Source organism: Coregonus lavaretus, assembly GCF_964263955.1.
Source record: "Coregonus lavaretus genome assembly, contig: HAP1_SCAFFOLD_1303, whole genome shotgun sequence".
Lineage (NCBI taxonomy): Eukaryota > Metazoa > Chordata > Actinopteri > Salmoniformes > Salmonidae > Coregonus > Coregonus lavaretus.
Window position 1 is genome coordinate 30,940 of NW_028164009.1, and position 19,374 is coordinate 50,313.

A 19,374-nucleotide genomic window follows, 5' to 3' on the forward strand; every position below is an offset into this window, starting at 1 on the left:
ATACTATGAAGAAAATGTATTTCAGAAGACCAGAATATGAGTTGGCCCTCTTGTATGTTATCTGGCTGTGGCTTGTTCATTCAGCAGACAAGATATGCTTAAGTCCCCTGACATTATTTTAGATTATGATGTCATAGTAAGAAGAATATAATTGAACTTAGCTGAATAAAATAGAAAGGATTTATTTTTTTTCATTCCGGAGCGAGTTCGCTTAGGAAGTGACAATGTGGAGCGTAAAAGTGATCAGTTGAAACAGGTCCTATATACTAGATGATGATGATGATTATTTTATTTATTTATTTATTTATTACATTTTTAGATTTACTAGATGTAGAGTTATTTGGCAACTTTAGTTGTGAATGATGCAAACCTTAGAATGTCTTCATCTAAACATACGGTACTGAGCCTTCAGAAGGTATTCACACCCCTTGACCTTTTCCACATTCCGTTGTGTGACAGCCTGAATTTAAAATGGATTAAATAGCGCTTATTTATTTTTGTTGTCACTGGCCTTCACACAATACCCCATAAAGTCAAAGTGGAATGATCTTTTTCCATTAAAAAAAAACCCAAAACAAATTAATACAAAATAAAAATCTGAAATGTCTTGAGTCAATAATTATTCAACCCCTTTGTTATGGCAAGCCTAAAATAAGTTCAGGAGTACAAATGTGCTTAACAAGTCACTTAATAAGTTGCATGGACTCTGTGTGCAATAATAGTGTTTTAACATGATTTTTGAATGACTACCTCATCTCTGTACCCCGCAGTAAATTTCTAACACAGATTCAGCCACAAAGGCAATGGAGGTTTTCCAATACCTTTTTAAAGTAGGGCACATATCAAGAGTTTTCACCATGAGGCCAATGGTGACTTTTTAAAACAGTTACAGAGTTGGATGCCTGTGATAGGAGAAAACTGAGGATGGATCAACAACATTGTAGTTACTCCACAATACTAACCTAATTGACAGAGTGAAAAGAAGGAAGCCTGTACAGAATAAAAAAAATACTCTAAAACATGCGTCCTGTTTGCAACAAGGGAATGAAGTAAATCTGCAAGGAAATGTCCTGAATACAAAGCGTTATGTTTGGGACAAATCCAACACAACACATCACTGAGTATCACGGCCCCGTGTAGCTCAGTTGGTAGAGCATGGCGCTTGCAACGCCAGGGTTGTGGGTTCGTTTCCCACGGGGGGCCAGTATGAAAAAATGTATGCACTCACTAACTGTAAGTCGCTCTGGAAAAGAGTGTCTGCTAAATGACTAAAATGTATGATGATGATGATGATGATGATGATGGTGAGGGTACCACTCTTCATATTTTCAAGCATGGTGGCTGTATCATGTAATGGGTATGCTTGTCATCGGCAAGGACTGGGGAGTTTTTTAGGATAAAAAGAAATGAAATGGAGCTAAGCACAAGCAAAATCCTAGAGGAAAACCTGGTCTGCTTTCCACCAGACACTGGGAGACAAATTCACCTTTCAGCAGGACAATAACCTATAACACAAGGCCAAATCTACACTGGAGTTGCTTACCAAGAAGACAGTGAATGTTCCCGAGTGGCCGAGTTACAGTTTTGACTTAAATCTGCTTGAAAATCAATGGCAAGATCTGAAAATGGCTGTCTAGCAATGATCAACAACCAACTTGACAGAGCTTAAAAAAAGAATAATGGGCAAATATTGTACAATCCAGGTGTGGAAAGCTCTTCGAGACCCCAAAAGACTCAAGGCTGTAATCGCTGCCAAAGGTGATTCTAACATGTATTGACTTGGGATGTTAATACTTATGTATACTGAACAAAAATATAAATGCAACATGCAACAACTTCAAAGATTTGACTGAGTTACAGTTAATTTAAGGAAAATGTGTCAATTGAAATAAATAAATTAGGCCCTAATCTATGGATTTCAGGATCTCGCGACGGTATCTTTTGTGTATTCAAATTGCCATCGATAAAATGCAATCGTGTTCGTTGTTCATAGCTTAGGCCTGCCCATACCATAACCCCACCATCACCATGGGGCACTCTGTTCACAACTTTGACATCAGCCGACCGCTAGCCCACACAACACCATACACGTGGTCTGTGGTTGTGAGGCCGGTGGGACGTACTGCCAATTTCTCTAAAATGACTTTGGAGGTGGCTTATGGTAGAGAAATTAAACATTCAATTCTCTGGCAACAGCTCTGATGGACATTCCTGCAGTCAGCATGCCAATTGTGGCATTGTGTTGTGTGACAAAACGGCACATTTTAGAGTGGCCTTTTATTGTCCCCAGCACAAGTTACAACTGTGTATTGGTCATGCTGTTTAATCAGCTTCTTGATATGCCACACCTGTCAGGTGGATGGATTATCTTGGCGAAGGAGAAATGCTCACTAACAGGGATGTAAACAAATTTGTGCACAAAATTTGAGAAGCTTTTTGTGCGTATGGAACATTTCTGGGATCTTTCATTTCAGCTCATGAAACATGGGACCAACACTTTACATGTTGCGTTTTTATATTTTTGTTCAGTTTTAAATCAGATATTTCTGTATTTCATTTTCAATACATTTTGCAAAAATTTCTAAAAACATGTTTTCCACTTTGTCATTATGGGGTGTTGTGTGTAGATGGGTGAGGGGAAAATAAATCTTTAATCCATTTTGAATTCGGGCTGCAGATCAAACAACCATGGTTAACCAAAGGACTCTGTGAAGGCCCTTCACAGGTTCACAGGCCTGATCTTCATGGATATGGCTTTCACAGAGTAGAAGGTCTTCCATGCCCTCCAGTTGACTCCCATCTGTGAGTTGAATCCCCATGTATAAAGACCGTTGGGGTTTGAGTAGTAACACCAGTTGAACCAATACCCTCCTACTGCGCTGACTGCGCAGTTGGTTTCAGTAGCGTCCTGGTCACGGTCGAAGGTGGAGAACTTCATACCACTGTGATAGGTGAGAGAATCCCCTGGGTTCGAGCAGGAAACACGGGTCAGATGTTAAATAACCTATTCACCATATAGACTACTGCCCAGAGCCCCTGGTCAAACGCTCTGTACTATATAGGGAATAGGGTGTGTGTCATTTTAAATGTGATCTAGGACCAGGTCCCCCCCCCGTCCTTTCCATGTAATACTATTCATCATGATCTAAAATAAACGGATCCTAGATCAGCTCTAAGACTATTTATGAGTACGGGCCCAGGGCTGTATTCACTAGGAACCAAACAGAACCGAATGGGCCCAGGGCTGTATTCACTAGGAACCAAACAGAACCGAATGGGCCCAGGGCTGTATTCACTAGGAACCAAACAGAACCGAATGGGCCCAGGGCTGTATTCACTAGGAACCAAACAGAACCGAATGGGCCCAGGGCTGTATTCACTAGGAACCAAACAGAACCGAATGGGCCCAGGGCTGTATTCACTAGGAACCAAACAGAACCGAATGGGCCCAGGGCTGTATTCACTAGGAACCAAACAGAACCGAATGGGCCCAGGGCTGTATTCACTAGGAACCAAACAGAACCGAATGAAGGGACCCAGCTGAACTCTCGACTAATGACCACACCCCAGATGTTGCTCTCTAATGAAGTTGAACTGCTCTCACCTGCACCTCCGTCTTTAAAGCCAGTAACGTGGAGCTTGTAGCCATCCAGTTCAGGGTCGGTGACTTCGGGAGAGATGGCGAAGGAGGAGTAGAAAGCGAAGGCTTTCTGTTGTCCGAAGTCCTCCATGTCCACCCTCAACTCATACGCCTTCTTCAGGGTCAGGAGGTAGATGGTGTCCAGACCTGCATCCAACAGACGAGGTGAACCTCTAGAACAGGGGTATTCAACTGTTACCCTACCAGGTCCAGAGCCTGCTGGTTACTATACCAGGGGTAATCAACTCTTACCCTACCAGGTCCGGGTCCTGCTGGTTACTATACCAGGGGTATTCAACTCTTACCCTACCAGGTCCTGCTGGTTACTATACCAGGGGTATTCAACTGTTACCCTACCAGATCCAGAGACTGCTGGTTACTATACCAGGGGTATTCAACTCTTACCCTACCAGGTCCGAAGCCTGCTGGTTACTATACCAGAGGTAATCAACTCTTACCCTACCAGGTCCGGGTCCTGCTGGTTACTATACCAGGGGTATTCAACTCTTACCCTACCAGGTCCGGAGCCTGCTGGTTACTATACCAGGGGTATTCAACTCTTACCCTACCAGGTCCAGAGCCTGCTGGTTACTATACCAGGGGTATTCAACTCTTACCCTACCAGGTCCGGAGCCTGCTGGTTACTATACCAGGGGTATTCAACTCTTACCCTACCAGGTCCTGCTGGTTACTATACCAGGGGTATTCAACTCTTACCCTACCAGGTCCGGAGCCTGCTGGTTACTATACCAGGGGTATTCAACTCTTACCCTACCAGGTCCGGAGCCTGCTGGTTACTATACCAGGGGTATTCAACTGTTACCCTACCAGGTCCAGAGCCTGCTGGTTACTATACCAGGGGTATTCAACTCTTACCCTACCAGGTCCAGAGCCTGCTGGTTACTATACCAGAGGTATTCAACTGTTACCCTACCAGATCCAGAGACTGCTGGTTACTATACCAGGGGTATTCAACTCTTACCCTACCAGGTCCGAAGCCTGCTGGTTACTATACCAGAGGTAATCAACTCTTACCCTACCAGGTCCGGGTCCTGCTGGTTACTATACCAGGGGTATTCAACTCTTACCCTACCAGGTCCAGAGCCTGCTGGTTACTATACCAGGGCTATTCAACTGTTACCCTACCAGGTCCTGCTGGTTACTATACCAGGGGTATTCAACTCTTACCCTACCAGGTCCAGAGCCTGCTGGTTACTATACCAGGGGTATTCAACTCTTACCCTACCAGGTCCAGAGCCTGCTGGTTACTATACCAGAGGTATTCAACTGTTACCCTACCAGATCCAGAGACTGCTGGTTACTATACCAGGGGTATTCAACTCTTACCCTACCAGGTCCGAAGCCTGCTGGTTACTATACCAGAGGTAATCAACTCTTACCCTACCAGGTCCGGGTCCTGCTGGTTACTATACCAGGGGTATTCAACTCTTACCCTACCAGGTCCAGAGCCTGCTGGTTACTATACCAGGGCTATTCAACTGTTACCCTACCAGGTCCTGCTGGTTACTATACCAGGGGTATTCAACTCTTACCCTACCAGGTCCAGAGCCTGCTGGTTACTATACCAGAGGTATTCAACTGTTACCCTACCAGATCCAGAGCCTGCTGGTTACTATACCAGGGGTATTCAACTCTTACACTACCAGGTCCAGGTCCTGCTGGTTACTATACCAGGGGTATTCAACTCTTACCCTACCAGGTCCAGAGCCTGCTGGTTACTATACCAGGGGTATTCAACTCTTACCCTACCAGGTCCGGAGCCAGCTGGTTACTATACCAGGGGTATTCAACTCTTACCCTACCAGATCCGAAGCCTGCTGGTTACTATACCATGGGTATTCAACTCTTACCCTACCAGGTCCTGCTGGTTACTATACCAGGGGTATTCAACTCTTACCCTACCAGGTCCTGCTGGTTACTATACCAGGGGTATTCAACTCTTAACCTACCAGGTACAGAGCCTGCTGGTTACTATACCAGGGGTATTCAACTCTTACCCTACCAGGTCCGAAGCCTGCTGGTTACTATACCAGGGGTATTCAACTCTTACCCTACCAGGTCCTGCTGGTTACTATAGGGTCCAGAGCCTGCTGGTTACTATACCAGGGGTAATCAACTCTTACCCTACCAGGTCCGGGTCCTGCTGGTTACTATACCAGGGGTATTCAACTCTTACCCTACCAGGTCCAGGTCCTGCTGGTTACTATACCAGGGGTATTCAACTCTTACCCTACCAGGTCCTGCTGGTTACTATACCAGGGGTATTCAACTCTTACCCTACCAGGTCCTGCTGGTTACTATACCAGGGGTATTCAACTCTTACCCTACCAGGTCCAGAGCCTGCTGGTTACTATACCAGGGGTATTCAACTCTTACCCTACCAGGTCCAGAGCCTACTGGTTACTATACCAGGGGTATTCAACTCTTACCCTACCAGGTCCGAAGCCTGCTGGTTACTATACCATGGGTATTCAACTCTTACCCTACCAGGTCCAGAGCCTGCTGGTTACTATACCAGAGGTATTCAACTGTTACCCTACCAGATCCAGAGCCTGCTGGTTACTATACCAGGGGTATTCAACTCTTACCCTACGAGGTCCAGGTCCTGCTGGTTACTATACCAGGGGTATTCAACTCTTACCCTACCAGATCCGAAGCCTGCTGGTTACTATACCATGGGTATTCAACTCTTACCCTACCAGGTCCTGCTGGTTACTATACCAGGGGTATTCAACTCTTACCCTACCAGGTCCAGAGCCTGCTGGTTACTATACCAGGGGTATTCAACTCTTACCCTACCAGGTCCTGCTGGTTACTATACCAGGGGTATTCAACTCTTACCCTACCAGGTCCTGCTGGTTACTATACCAGGGGTATTCAACTCTTACCCTACCAGGTCCTGCTGGTTACTATACCAGGGGTATTCAACTCTTACCCTACCAGGTCCTGCTGGTTACTATACCAGGGGTATTCAACTCTTACCCTACCAGGTCCAGAGCCTGCTGGTTACTATACCAGGGGTATTCAACTCTTACCCTACCAGGTCCAGAGCCTGCTGGTTACTATACCAGGGGTATTCAACTCTTACCCTACCAGGTCCAGAGCCTGCTGGTTACTATACCAGGGGTATTCAACTCTTACCCTACCAGGTCCAGAGCCTGCTGGTTACTATACCAGGGGTATTCAACTCTTACCCTACCAGGTCCAGAGCCTGCTGGTTTTCTCTTCTACCTGGTCATTCATTACACCACCTGGTGTCCCAGGTCTAAATCAGTCCCTGGTTAAAGGGGAATCACCCACCTGGTGTCCCAGGTCTAAATCAGTCCCTGGTTAAAGGGGAATCACCCACCTGGTGTCCCAGGTCTAAATCAGTCCCTGGTTAAAGGGGAATCACCCACCTGGTGTCCCAGGTCTAAATCAGTCCCTGGTTAAAGGGGAATCACCCACCTGGTGTCCCAGGTCTAAATCAGTCCCTGGTTAAAGGGGAATAATGGGAAAAATGCAGTGGCGCTGGCATCGCTCAAGAGTTGAGTTTGAGGGCTCTCTGTTTTTATCATGCAAAAAGTCATGTATTCTGTCAGCACAGAAAGAGATGTCAAAAAGCTATTAATTTTTTTACTGCTTTGGGGTAGTGTGGCAGGTTGCATTTCTAGACTCACTGGTTTTACACACCAACTAAATGTTTTTGGTAGACCACCATGGTCTTGTTGTGATCGACCTGCCTATCTACTGACCGTCACAACAACCTCACTATAGAGAAGCCGGTTAACAACCAATTATTCATTATATTATCCAGGTTTTTCATTGGTGATCTGTCCTTGAAAAGGCTTTTTAAATAAGTCCTTACCCAGCCAGTACTCTCCCGCTGCATGTCCAAAGCCGTTCTTGTACTGGTCCCATCCTCTGTAGAAGTTCACTGTTCCATCCATCCTCCTCTGGATCACCTAGAAGGAGGGAGAGAAGGAGAGGGAGGCGGGTGAAGGAGAGGGAGGGAGAGAAGGAGAGGGAGGGAGAGAAGGAGAGGGAGGGAGAGAAGGAGAGGGAGGGAGAGAAGGAGAGGGAGGGAGAGATGGAGAGGGAGGGAGGGAGAGAAGGAGAGGGAGGGAGAGAAGGAGAGGGAGGCGGGTGAAGGAGAGGAAAAAGATCAGACCTCTTATCTGGCAGAATACTGTTGTGTTAAAATACGGTTGATCAGACCTCTCATCTGGCAGAATACTGTTGTGTTAAAATACGGTTGATCAGACTAGTATGTTCTGAAGGTGTTGAGGCTGACTAGGATGGTCTGAAGGTGTTGATGCTGACTAGGATGGTCTGAAGGTGTTGAGGCTGACTAGTATGGTCTGAAGGTGTTGAGGCTGACTAGGATGGTGTTGAGGCTGACTAGTATGGTCTGAAGGTGTTGAGGCTGACTAGGATGGTCTGAAGGTGTTGAGGCTGACTAGGATGGTCTGAAGGTGTTGAGGCTGACTAGTATGGTCTGAAGGTGTTGAGGCTGACTAGGATGGTGTTGAGGCTGACTAGGATGGTGTTGAGACTGACTAGTATGGTCTGAAGGTGTTGAGGCTGACTAGTATGGTCTGAAGGTGTTGAGGCTGACTAGGATGGTCTGAAGGTGTTGAGGCTGACTAGTATGGTCTGAAGGTGTTGAGGCTGACTAGTATGGTCTGAAGGTGTTGAGGCTGACTAGTATGGTCTGAAGGTGTTGAGGCTGACCAGGATGGTCTGAAGGTGTTGAGGCTGACTAGGATGGTCTGAAGGTGTTGAGGCTGACTAGTATGGTCTGAAGGTGTTGAGGCTGACTAGGATGGTCTGAAGGTGTTGAGGCTGACTAGTATGGTCTGAAGGTGTTGAGGCTGACTAGTATGGTCTGAAGGTGTTGAGGCTGACTAGGATGGTCTGAAGGTGTTGAGACTGACTAGTATGGTCTGAAGGTGTTGAGGCTGACTAGGATGGTCTGAAGGTGTTGAGGCTGACTAGTATGGTGTTGAGGCTGACCAGGATGGTCTGAAGGTGTTGAGGCTGACTAGGATGTTCTGAAGGTGTTGAGACTGACTAGTATGGTGTTGAGGCTGACTAGTATGGTCTGAAGGTGTTGAGGCTGACTAGGATGGTCTGAAGGTGTTGAGGCTGACTAGTATGGTCTGAAGGTGTTGAGGCTGACTAGGATGGTCTGAAGGTGTTGAGGCTGACTAGGATGGTGTTGAGGCTGACTAGGATGGTCTGAAGGTGTTGAGGCTGACTAGTATGGTGTGACGGTGTTGAGGCTGACTAGTATGGTCTGAAGGTGTTGAGGCTGACTAGTATGGTGTGACGGTGTTGAGGCTGACTAGGATGGTCTGAAGGTGTTGAGGCTGACTAGGATGGTCTGAAGGTGTTAAAGCTGACTAGTATGGTCTGAAGGTGTTGAGGCTGACTAGGATGGTCTGAAGGTGTTGAGGCTGACTAGGATGGTCTGAAGGTGTTGAGGCTGACTAGTATAGTCTGAAGGTGTTGAGGCAGACTAGGATGGTGTTGAGGCTGACTAATATGGTCTGAAGGTGTTGATGCTGACTAGGATGGTCTGAAGGTGTTGAGGCTGACTACTATGGTGTTGAGGCTGACTAGTATGGTCTGAAGTGTTGAGGCTGACTAGGATGGTCTGAAGTGTTGAGGCTGACTAGTATGGTCTGAAGGTGTTGAGGCTGACTAGGATGGTCTGAAGTGTTGAGGCTGACTAGGATGGTCTGAAGGTGTTGAGGCTGACTAGGATGGTCTGAAGGTGTTGAGGCTGACTAGTATGGTGTTGAGGCTGACTAGTATGGTCTGAAGGTGTTGATGCTGACTAGGATGGTGTGATGGTGTTGAGGCTGACTAGTATGGTGTGATGGTGTTGAGGCTGACTAGTATGGTGTTGAGGCTGACTAGTATGGTGTTGAGGCTGACTAGTATGGTGTTGAGGCTGACTAGTATGGTGTTGAGGCTGACTAGTATGGTGTTGAGGCTGACTAGTATGGTGTTGAGGCTGACTAGTATGGTGTTGAGGCTGACTACTATGGTGTTGAGGCTGACTAGTATGGTGTTGAGGCTGACTAGGATGGTCTGAAGGTGTTGATGCTGACTAGGATGGTCTGAAGGTGTTGAGGCTGACTAGGATGGTCTGAAGGTGTTGATGCTGACTAGGATGGTCTGAAGGTGTTGAGGCTGACTAGGATGGTCTGAAGGTGTTGATGCTGACTAGGATGGTCTGAAGGTGTTGAGGCTGACTACTATGGTGTTGAGGCTGACTAGTATGGTGTTGAGGCTGACTAGGATGGTCTGAAGGTGTTGATGCTGACTAGGATGGTCTGAAGGTGTTGATGCTGACTAGGATGGTCTGAAGGTGTTGATGCTGACTAGTATGGTGTGATGGTGTTGAGGCTGACTGGGATGGTGTGATGGTGTTGAGGCTGACTAGTATGGTGTGATGGTGTTGAGGCTGACTAGGATGGTGTTGAGGCTGACTAGTATGGTGTTGAGGCTGACTACTATGGTGTTGAGGCTGACTAGTATGGTGTTGAGGCTGACTAGGATGGTCTGAAGGTGTTGAGGCTGACTAGGATGGTCTGAAGGTGTTGAGGCTGACTAGGATGGTGTTGAGACTGACTAGGATGGTCTGAAGGTGTTGATGCTGACTAGTATGGTCTGAAGGTGTTGATGCTGACTAGGATGGTGTTGAGGCTGACTGGGATGGTGTTGAGGCTGACTAGTATGGTCTGAAGGTGTTGAGGCTGACTAGTATGGTCTGAAGGTGTTGAGGCTGACTAGTATGGTCTGAAGGTGTTGAGGCTGACTAGTATGGTGTTGAGGCTGACTAGTATGGTCTGAAGGTGTTGAGGCTGACTAGGATGTTCTGAAGGTGTTGAGGCTGACTAGTATGGTCTGAAGGTGTTGAGGCTGACTAGTATGGTCTGATGGTGTTGAGGCTGACTAGTATGGTCTGAAGGTGTTGAGGCTGACTAGGATGGTCTGAAGGTGTTGATGCTGACTAGGATGGTCTGAAGGTGTTGAGGCTGACTAGTATGGTCTGAAGGTGTTGAGGCTGACTAGTATGGTCTGAAGGTGTTGAGGCTGACTAGTATGGTCTGAAGGTGTTGAGGCTGACTAGGATGGTGTTGAGGCTGACTGGGATGGTGTTGAGGCTGACTAGTATGGTCTGAAGGTGTTGAGGCTGACTAGTATGGTCTGAAGGTGTTGAGGCTGACTAGGATGGTGTTGAGGCTGACTAGGATGGTCTGAAGGTGTTGAGGCTGACTAGTATGGTCTGAAGGTGTTGAGGCTGACTAGTATGGTCTGATGGTGTTGAGGCTGACTAGTATGGTCTGATGGTGTTGAGGCTGACTAGTATGGTCTGAAGGTGTTGAGGCTGACTAGGATGGTCTGAAGGTGTTGATGCTGACTAGGATGGTCTGAAGGTTTTGAGGCTGACTAGTATGGTCTGAAGGTGTTGAGGCTGACTAGGATGGTGTTGAGACTGACTAGGATGGTCTGAAGGTGTTGATGCTGACTAGTATGGTCTGAAGGTGTTGAGGCTGACTAGGATGGTCTGAAGGTGTTGAGACTGACTAGGATGGTCTGAAGGTGTTGAGGCTGACTAGGATGGTCTGAAGGTGTTGAGGCTGACTAATATGGTGTTGAGGCTGACTAGGATGGTCTGAAGGTGTTGAGGCTGACTAGTATGGTCTGAAGGTGTTGAGGTTGACTAGTATGGTCTGAAGTGTTGAGGCTGACTAGGATGGTCTGAAGGTGTTGAGGCTGACTAGGATGGTCTGAAGGTGTTGAGGCTGACTAGTATGGTCTGAAGGTGTTGAGGCTGACTAATATGGTGTTGAGGCTGACTAGTATGGTGTTGAGGCTGACTAGTATGGTGTGATGGTGTTGAGGCTGACTAGTATGGTGTGATGGTGTTGAGGCTGACTAGTATGGTGTTGAGGCTGACTAGTATGGTCTGAAGGTGTTGATGCTGACTAGGATGGTCTGAAGGTGTTGAGGCTGACTAGTATGGTCTGAAGGTGTTGATGCTGACTAGGATGGTGTTGAGGCTGACTGGGATGGTGTTGAGGCTGACTAGGATGGTCTGAAGGTGTTGAGGTTGACTAGGATGGTGTTGAGGCTGACTAGTATGGTCTGAAGGTGTTGAGGCTGACTAGGATGGTCTGAAGGTGTTGAGGCTGACTAGGATGGTCTGAAGGTGTTGAGGCTGACTAGGATGGTGTTGAGACTGACTAGGATGGTCTGAAGGTGTTGAGGCTGACTAGGATGGTGTTGAGGCTGACTGGGATGGTGTTGAGGCTGACTAGTATGGTCTGAAGGTGTTGAGGCTGACTAGTATGGTCTGAAGGTGTTGAGGCTGACTAGTATGGTCTGAAGGTGTTGAGGCTGACTAGTATGGTCTGAAGGTGTTGATGCTGACTAGGATGGTCTGAAGGTTTTGAGGCTGACTAGTATGGTCTGAAGGTGTTGAGGCTGACTAGGATGGTGTTGAGGCTGACTAGGATGGTCTTGAGGCTGACTAGTATGGTCTGAAGGTGTTGAGGCTGACTAGGATGGTGTTGAGACTGACTAGGATGGTCTGAAGGTGTTGATGCTGACTAGTATGGTCTGAAGGTGTTGAGGCTGACTAGGATGGTGTTGAGACTGACTAGTATGGTGTTGAGGCTGACTAGGATGGTCTGAAGGTGTTGAGGCTGACTAGGATGGTCTGAAGGTGTTGAGACTGACTAGTATGGTCTGAAGGTGTTGATGCTGACTAGTATGGTCTGAAGGTGTTGATGCTGACTAGTATGGTCTGAAGGTGTTGAGGCTGACTAATATGGTATGAAGGTGTTGAGGCTGTCTAGTATGGCAGCATACAGTGAGGGGGGAAAAGTATTTGATCCCCTTTTGATTTTGTACGTTTGCCCACTGACAAAGAAATGGTCAGTCTATAATTTTAATGGTAGGTTTATTTGAACAGTGAGAGACAGAATAACAACAAAAAAATCCAGAAAAACGCATGTCAAAAATGTTATAAATTGATTTGCATTTTAATGAGGGAAATAAGTATTTGACCCCCTCTCAATCAGAAAGATTTCTGGCTCCCAGGTGTCTTTTATACAGGTAACGAGCTGAGATTAGGAGCACACTCTTAAAGGGAGTGCTCCTAATCTCAGCTTGTTACCTTTATAAATGACACCTGTCCACAGAAGCAATCAGTCAATCAGATTCCAAACTCTCCACCATGGCCAAGACCAAAGAGCTCTCCAAGGATGTCAGGGACAAGATTGTAGACCTACACAAGGCTGGAATGGGCTACAAGACCATCGCCAAGCGGCTTGGTGAGAAGGTGACAACATTTGGTGCGATTTATTCGCAAATGGAAGAAACACAAAAGAACTGTCAATCTCCCTCGGCATGGGGCTCCATGCAAGATCTCACCTCGTGGAGTTGCAATGATCATGAGAACGGTGAGGAATCAGCCCAGAACTACACGGGAGGATCTTGTCAATGATCTCAATAATAATATATAATATGCCATTTAGCAGACGCTTTTATCCAAAGCGACTTACAGTCATGCGTGCATACATTTTTGTGTATGGGTGGTCCCGGGGATCGAACCCACTACCTTGGCGTTACAAGCGCCGTGCTCTACCAGTTGAGCTACAGAGGACCTCAAGGCAGCTGGGACCATAGTCACCAAGAAAACAATTGGTAACACACTACGCCGTGAAGGATTGAAATCCTGCAGCGCCCGCAAGGTACCCCTGCTCAAGAAAGCACATATACAGGCCCGTCTGAAGTTTTCCAATGAACATCTGAACGATTCAGAGGAGAACTGACACGAGAATTTCTATCTCTATGCTTTGAATAATTCCCAGAGGGTGTAAGGCTCTGGTTTTAATCATGAATTAAACAAAGGTCCACAACCAGCAAGAATGATCTGTAGTGTTTAATCATGGAGAGCTCTCCCGCCAAAACACACACACACCGCCTTTTATATCCCTTCACACAAAGGAACTTTGCTCCGCCCACCTTTTAGGCACCCTGTAACCAGTTTCTAAGTCCCCTTCATCCTGGAATGTTTGTCTCAGCAGTTTCTAACTCCCCCCCCCCTCTGTTAGTGGGTTTATAATGATAACCCTAACACAGTTCTCACAGTCATCATCAGTATCGGGGTGAACAATTTTAGTCATAATCATAATTCCTCTATCAATTCACCCTTTGACTACATTTTTACACCCTCAGGATAAATGTATTTACAAACATGATCAATCTGATCTTCATACATCAGAACTAATAAACGTTTCATCCAATTGCGGTCTTTCAGGGTCAAAGTCCTCGTCATCCACCAAGCCTGGAGGATCGTTTTTCACATTCCACTGGTCAGAGTCCAGATTCCGTCCATATCTCACCATTGGTTGAGACACTGCATACTCCAACATCTTACTCACCAACCCTCGGACACAGGGAACAAGACAACAACAACCACATAATACAAGCAATTGCATCCAATTGCGGTGGCTGCCCCCAAGATGGTGGCTGCTATCTTTTTCCATTTACCAAACATTTAATCAAATCACCCTATCAAAGATGTATCTCAGCCCATTCTTCACTTAGAGCAGTCAATCCTGCAAGAGCTCTGGTGACTGTCCCATCCGGTGCGGTGTTGTTAGGGATACATGTGCAACAATGGCCACCATTCTATAGACACCGCCCCTTTCTGCCTGATCTAGAGCCAACCTATTTTTCCAAGTCATGAGTGAGGTGGCGGATAATTGTTCAGAGATCCCCTTTACTGCATCCCTAGTCTGGCCAATAAATCATTGTTGGTCCACATTTTTGTTTGTCACCCACCAAAAGAACGTGGTAGTAAATCCTTCCCCTACTTGTTTCATAGCTTGGTATCCATCCGGTACCCCCCTTGGTATCCCAATCGCATCCATCTAAATAGGGCTATTCTCCTTCTTGTTAAAACTCCTCCTACATCAGTTTAACCCTTTCATTGGTTCCTGGTGACTAATTCTAACTAGCTGAATCAGTAGAACCAGGGCGTAGGTACCTAGCCACCCCTTTGGTATTCTCTGCCTTATACTGCCTTTACTGGCACACGCCCACCACACATCGGTTACAGGGGGCTGTGAGGTTCAGAATTCTCTCCTGTGCTTCCGAACTTAAATCAGTCACATTACTACTATCTCCAATTGATAATTGGTGATGTCTTTGTTTCTCTTTACCCCCTATCTGGATGTCCAGTCCCGACCGGTCCCATATCCCCGTCCCCAAGTGTGTTTAAACACTTGAGTCTAGGAACAATCCGCCGTGGGGCTCGAACACGAATATTATGGGATTTTATAATCCCAAATTGCTTGTTGACATGTACCCCACCCGTTGGCTACGTCCCTAACCCTTATTTTGAATCCTACAGTCTGCCCTTCTCTGACTCCCATTTTGTAGGCCACTCGTCCTTGACGGTCAGTATGTCGGGTCGCTTCTCTTCTCTTTGACTTCTTAACAATGGTAAGGGCATAGCGTAGGTGTGGTGGTGGATCTTGACATATCAGGACCATTGCCGAGACTATGATGCAGCTCAGGTTATCCATATTCCCAAAAACCACCAACCCTCTCCTGCCCTCAGTCTTTCTGCTTGGTACTACCCTGTACTCACACCCTGAGAACACACTACAGTGATGATAGGTCGGGGTAGGAGATCTTCGTTAACAGAGGTGATCCCCAGACCCTATTGGTCTAGTTCTTCTCTCTAACTCTGCGTGTGTTCAGTGGTGCTTGTATGTGGTCTTACCCTCTTGCAGTGGGTAACATGGACCCAGGTTGCTCTCTCTGCTATTCTAATGGCAAAGGCAGTGACCAATATAACCTGATAGGGCCCTTCCCAACAGGCGTGCTTCCAGTCTTTCTTCTTTAGGGACTGGATCCACACCAGTCACCTGGTTAGATAGAGTGGGTCACCTTCTCCTTTAGTTCACCTGTGGGAACGACAAAGACGTATTTTGAGATCCGGCTCGAAGGACCATTTGTCACGAGAATTTATTTCTCTAATTAAACTCAATGCTTTGAATAATTCCCAGAGGGTGTAAGGCTCTGGTTTTAATAATGAATTAAATAAACAAAGGTCCACAACCAGCAAGAATGATCTGTAGTATTTAATCATGGAGAGCTCTCCCGCCAAAACACACTTTGCGCCGCCCACCTTTAGGAGGCCTTTAACCAGTTTCTAAGTCCCCTTCATCCTGGAATGTTTGTCTCAGCAGTTTCTAACTCCCCCCCCCCTCTCTGTTAGTGGGTTTATAATGATAACCCTAACACAGTTCACACAGTCATCACAGTATCGGGGGTGAACAATTTTAGTCATAATCATAATTCCTCTATCAAGAACTGGGTGAAAGTGTTGTGGTCAGATGAGACCAAAATCGATCTCTTTGGCATCATCTCAACTCGCCGTGTTTGGAGGAGGAGGAGGAATGCTGCCTATGACCCCAAGAACACCATCCCCACCGTCAAATATGGAGGTGGAAACATTATGCTTTGGGGGTGTTTTTCTGCTAAGGGGACAGGACAACTTCACACCATCAAAGGGACGATGGACGGGGCCATGTACCGTCAAATCTTGGGTGAGAACCTCCTTCCCTCAGCCAGGGCATTGAAAATGGGTCGTGGATGGGTATTCCAGCATGACAATGACCCAAAACACACGGCCAAGGCAACAAAGGAGTGGCTCAAGAAGAAGCACATTAAGGTCCTGGAGTGGCCTAGCCAGTCTCCAGACCTTAATCCCATAGAAAATCTGTGGAGGGAGCTGAAGGTTCGAGTTGCCAAACGTCAGCCTCGAAACCTTAATGACTTGGAGAAGATCTGCAAAGAGGAGTGGAACAAAATCCCTCCTGAGATGTGCGCAAACCTGGTGGCCAACTACAAGAAACGTCTGACCTCTGTGATTGCCAACAAGGGTTTTGCCACCAAGTACTAAGTCATGTTTTGCAGAGGGGTCAAATACTTATTTCCCTCATTAAAATGCAAATCAATTTATAACATTTTTGACATGCGTTTTTCTGGATTTTTTTGTTGTTATTCTGTCTCTCACTGTTCAAATAAACCTACCATTAAAATGATAGACTGATCATGTCTATGTCAGTGGGCAAACGTACAAAATCAGCAGGGGATCAAATACTTTTTTCCCTCACTGTATATCTTTCAACTATGCTGTGATGTTTAAGCATACAATTTCAATATATCTAATCGAATAGAATCCACAGATTGTGAGTTGAAGATAAATACTTTTTACTAAGAGTGTTAGTATATTAGTAGTTGATTGATCCGGTCTCCAGATCTCCCAACAGTCCTATTTCTAGGGTCAATTTTAGATGAATGTTATGCATTTTCAGCCATTCCTGAACCTGAGACCAGAACCAGGCTACCTGAGGGCAATACCAAAATAAATGGTCTATTGATTCTGTATCCTCACAACACAATCTGCAGAGCTTCGATGATCGTATGCCCCAAATATTCAACATTTTGTTGGTGGCAAGAATTATATATAATAATTTTAGATGAAAAGCACGAAGTCTTGAATCTTGCGTCGTTTTATATATCAACTCATACACCCTGTACCATGGAATTGGTATATCATATTTTGCAATCTGTATGGCACAGCTGTCAACATCCTGGTCCTCAAATGAAACTGGTATACCTTCCTATTTATGCTATTTTTGTTCCTCCGCCAGTTTGATCCTTTATACTGGGCAGACAGACCAGTTCCCTACCTCCTCCCTTGATCCTTTATATTGGGCAGACAGACCAGTTCCCTACCTCCTCCCTTGATCCTTTATATTGGGCAGACAGACCAGTTCCCTACCTCCTCCCTTGATCCTTTATATTGTGCAGACAGACCAGTTCCCTACCTCCTCCCTTGATCCTTTATATTGGGCAGACTGACCAGTTCCCTACCTCCTCCCTTGATCCTTTATACTGGGAAGACAGACCAGTTCCCTACCTCCTCCCTTGATCCTTTATACTGGGCAGACAGACCAGTTCCCTACCTCCTCCCTTGATCCTTTATATTGGGCAGACAGACCAGTTCCCTACCTCCTCCCTTGATCCTTTATACTGGGCAGACAGACCAGTTCCCTACCTCCTCCCTTGATCCTTTATATTGGGCAGACAGACCAGTTCCCTACCTCCTCCCTTGATCCTTTATATTGGGCAGACAGACCAGTTCCCTACCTCCTCCCTTGATCCTTTATATTGGGCAGACAGACCAGTTCCCTGCCTCCTCCCGCTGCCATCTGCCTCCTCCATGTTTGGGGGTAATGCTGTAATCAATTGGTTGTAATCTTGGATTGAGCAGACCTTCCCATGCGATTCTGATAACTCCATGAAAGACACAACTCTACCATTCAAATTTACAATATCATTTAAAAACAAAAATACCCTTTTCAAACATCTTTCCCATAAATACAGTTATTTTATCAACCAGCACATTCGAGTTCAGCCATAATATTAGTTGTAATATTTGTTATTCTGAAGGTGTTGCCCAAACCCTCAATATCTGAACGCTGGTTCTGTTATGTACTCTGTTAAAACAGTTTCCTACTAGGTAGCCTACTCACAGTCCATTTCCCTCCGTCAGTGTCCATATCACAGTAGACGTATGGAGGAGAGTTGGGTCCAGCAGGGTAGATCCTGTAGATACCACTGGTCTTAGAACCGTTGTTGAAGACGTCAGCGCAGTCCAGAGGCTGGAACATCAGTACCTTAGAGTGAACTGCTACTGACAGCAGCACGTGGAGGAACTTCAGGGCCTGAAACATGGGAAACCACAGAGCGCCTGTTCAATTAACATTCTGCTTGTCATTCTGTGTGTGAAACGTACAATTACTGCTCAAAATATGGAAATAGATCTGGTTACATATAACAGTCTGTAAGTGGTAAAATGATGCAGTTGTAAAATGATGCCTACAACTTACCTGCATTGTTGGAATGGTAAAAAAGTATTTTTCCAGTTGGTTTTCAGCCGGACAAGCAAATAATGTGATTGTGACTCATCCGTCCTTTTGTGTACTTTTTTTAGAAGGGGTGGGTGGATCATGATTGGCTAATATTTATCAGGGTAGCAAACACGATTTCACAATACGGGCAGTTCCACTTTTGTAATTCCCTGGACTTTCTCAGTCTTTTTAAACAAGTGTTTTTATTTGATCCGTATTATCCGTAAGTTGTCTCGACGTTACACCAGAACATGTACTCTACCTTTCTGTTACATGTTGTTTTACTTTTAACCACTTAATCGAATAATGCATAGAAATACCAGATCTGTGATCCGTGGTGCCTAATCTTGGAAACCCGGAACCAAAACCCTGCGTCACCTCCCATGTGGGACAGACGTTTCTAAAATGCAGCTAGAAACTGTTTTTTTTTTAATTGAAGAAAAATGGCGATATGCTTCAGCTGTCCAGAATTATTGTTATGTTAGTGGAAGAAGTTTAGAGGTTTAAATTTGTTAGAGGGTTGACAAATTTGAGGCTAGTGTTAATGGGTTGCACGTTTCGTCACAATATTGTTTTGAACGGTGTGACTTCCGACTGGAAATAAGACACTCCTGACTGAACCTTCTACTCAATGTATTGTCAATTGGTGCTGATGAAAATAGTGGCTTGGAAACACAATGCCATTTCTAAAGGAGGCAAATAATTAGTAGGACAACC

The 19,374-nt window shown here is 45.9% G+C and overlaps 1 protein-coding gene across 2 annotated transcripts; it reads right to left on the minus strand.

Moving 5' to 3' along the window:
• Positions 1-269: 269 nt before the first annotated feature.
• Positions 270-18,743, minus strand: LOC311117579 (microfibril-associated glycoprotein 4-like). Of its 2 annotated transcripts, none has more exons than XM_084192515.1 (5): positions 18,637-18,743; positions 18,280-18,471; positions 7,509-7,596; positions 3,605-3,787; positions 270-2,964 (listed from the first exon to the last, which is right to left on the minus strand). In XM_084192515.1, the coding sequence occupies exons 1-5, from the start codon at positions 18,640-18,642 to the stop codon at positions 2,720-2,722; spliced, it is 714 nt and encodes a 237-aa protein (XP_084048641.1). In that variant the 5' UTR covers positions 18,643-18,743; the 3' UTR covers positions 270-2,719. The 2 variants fall into 2 exon arrangements, with proteins under 2 accessions (XP_084048641.1, XP_084048640.1); XM_084192514.1 differs by having other exon boundaries at positions 7,509-7,605.
• Positions 18,744-19,374: the final 631 nt, after the last annotated feature.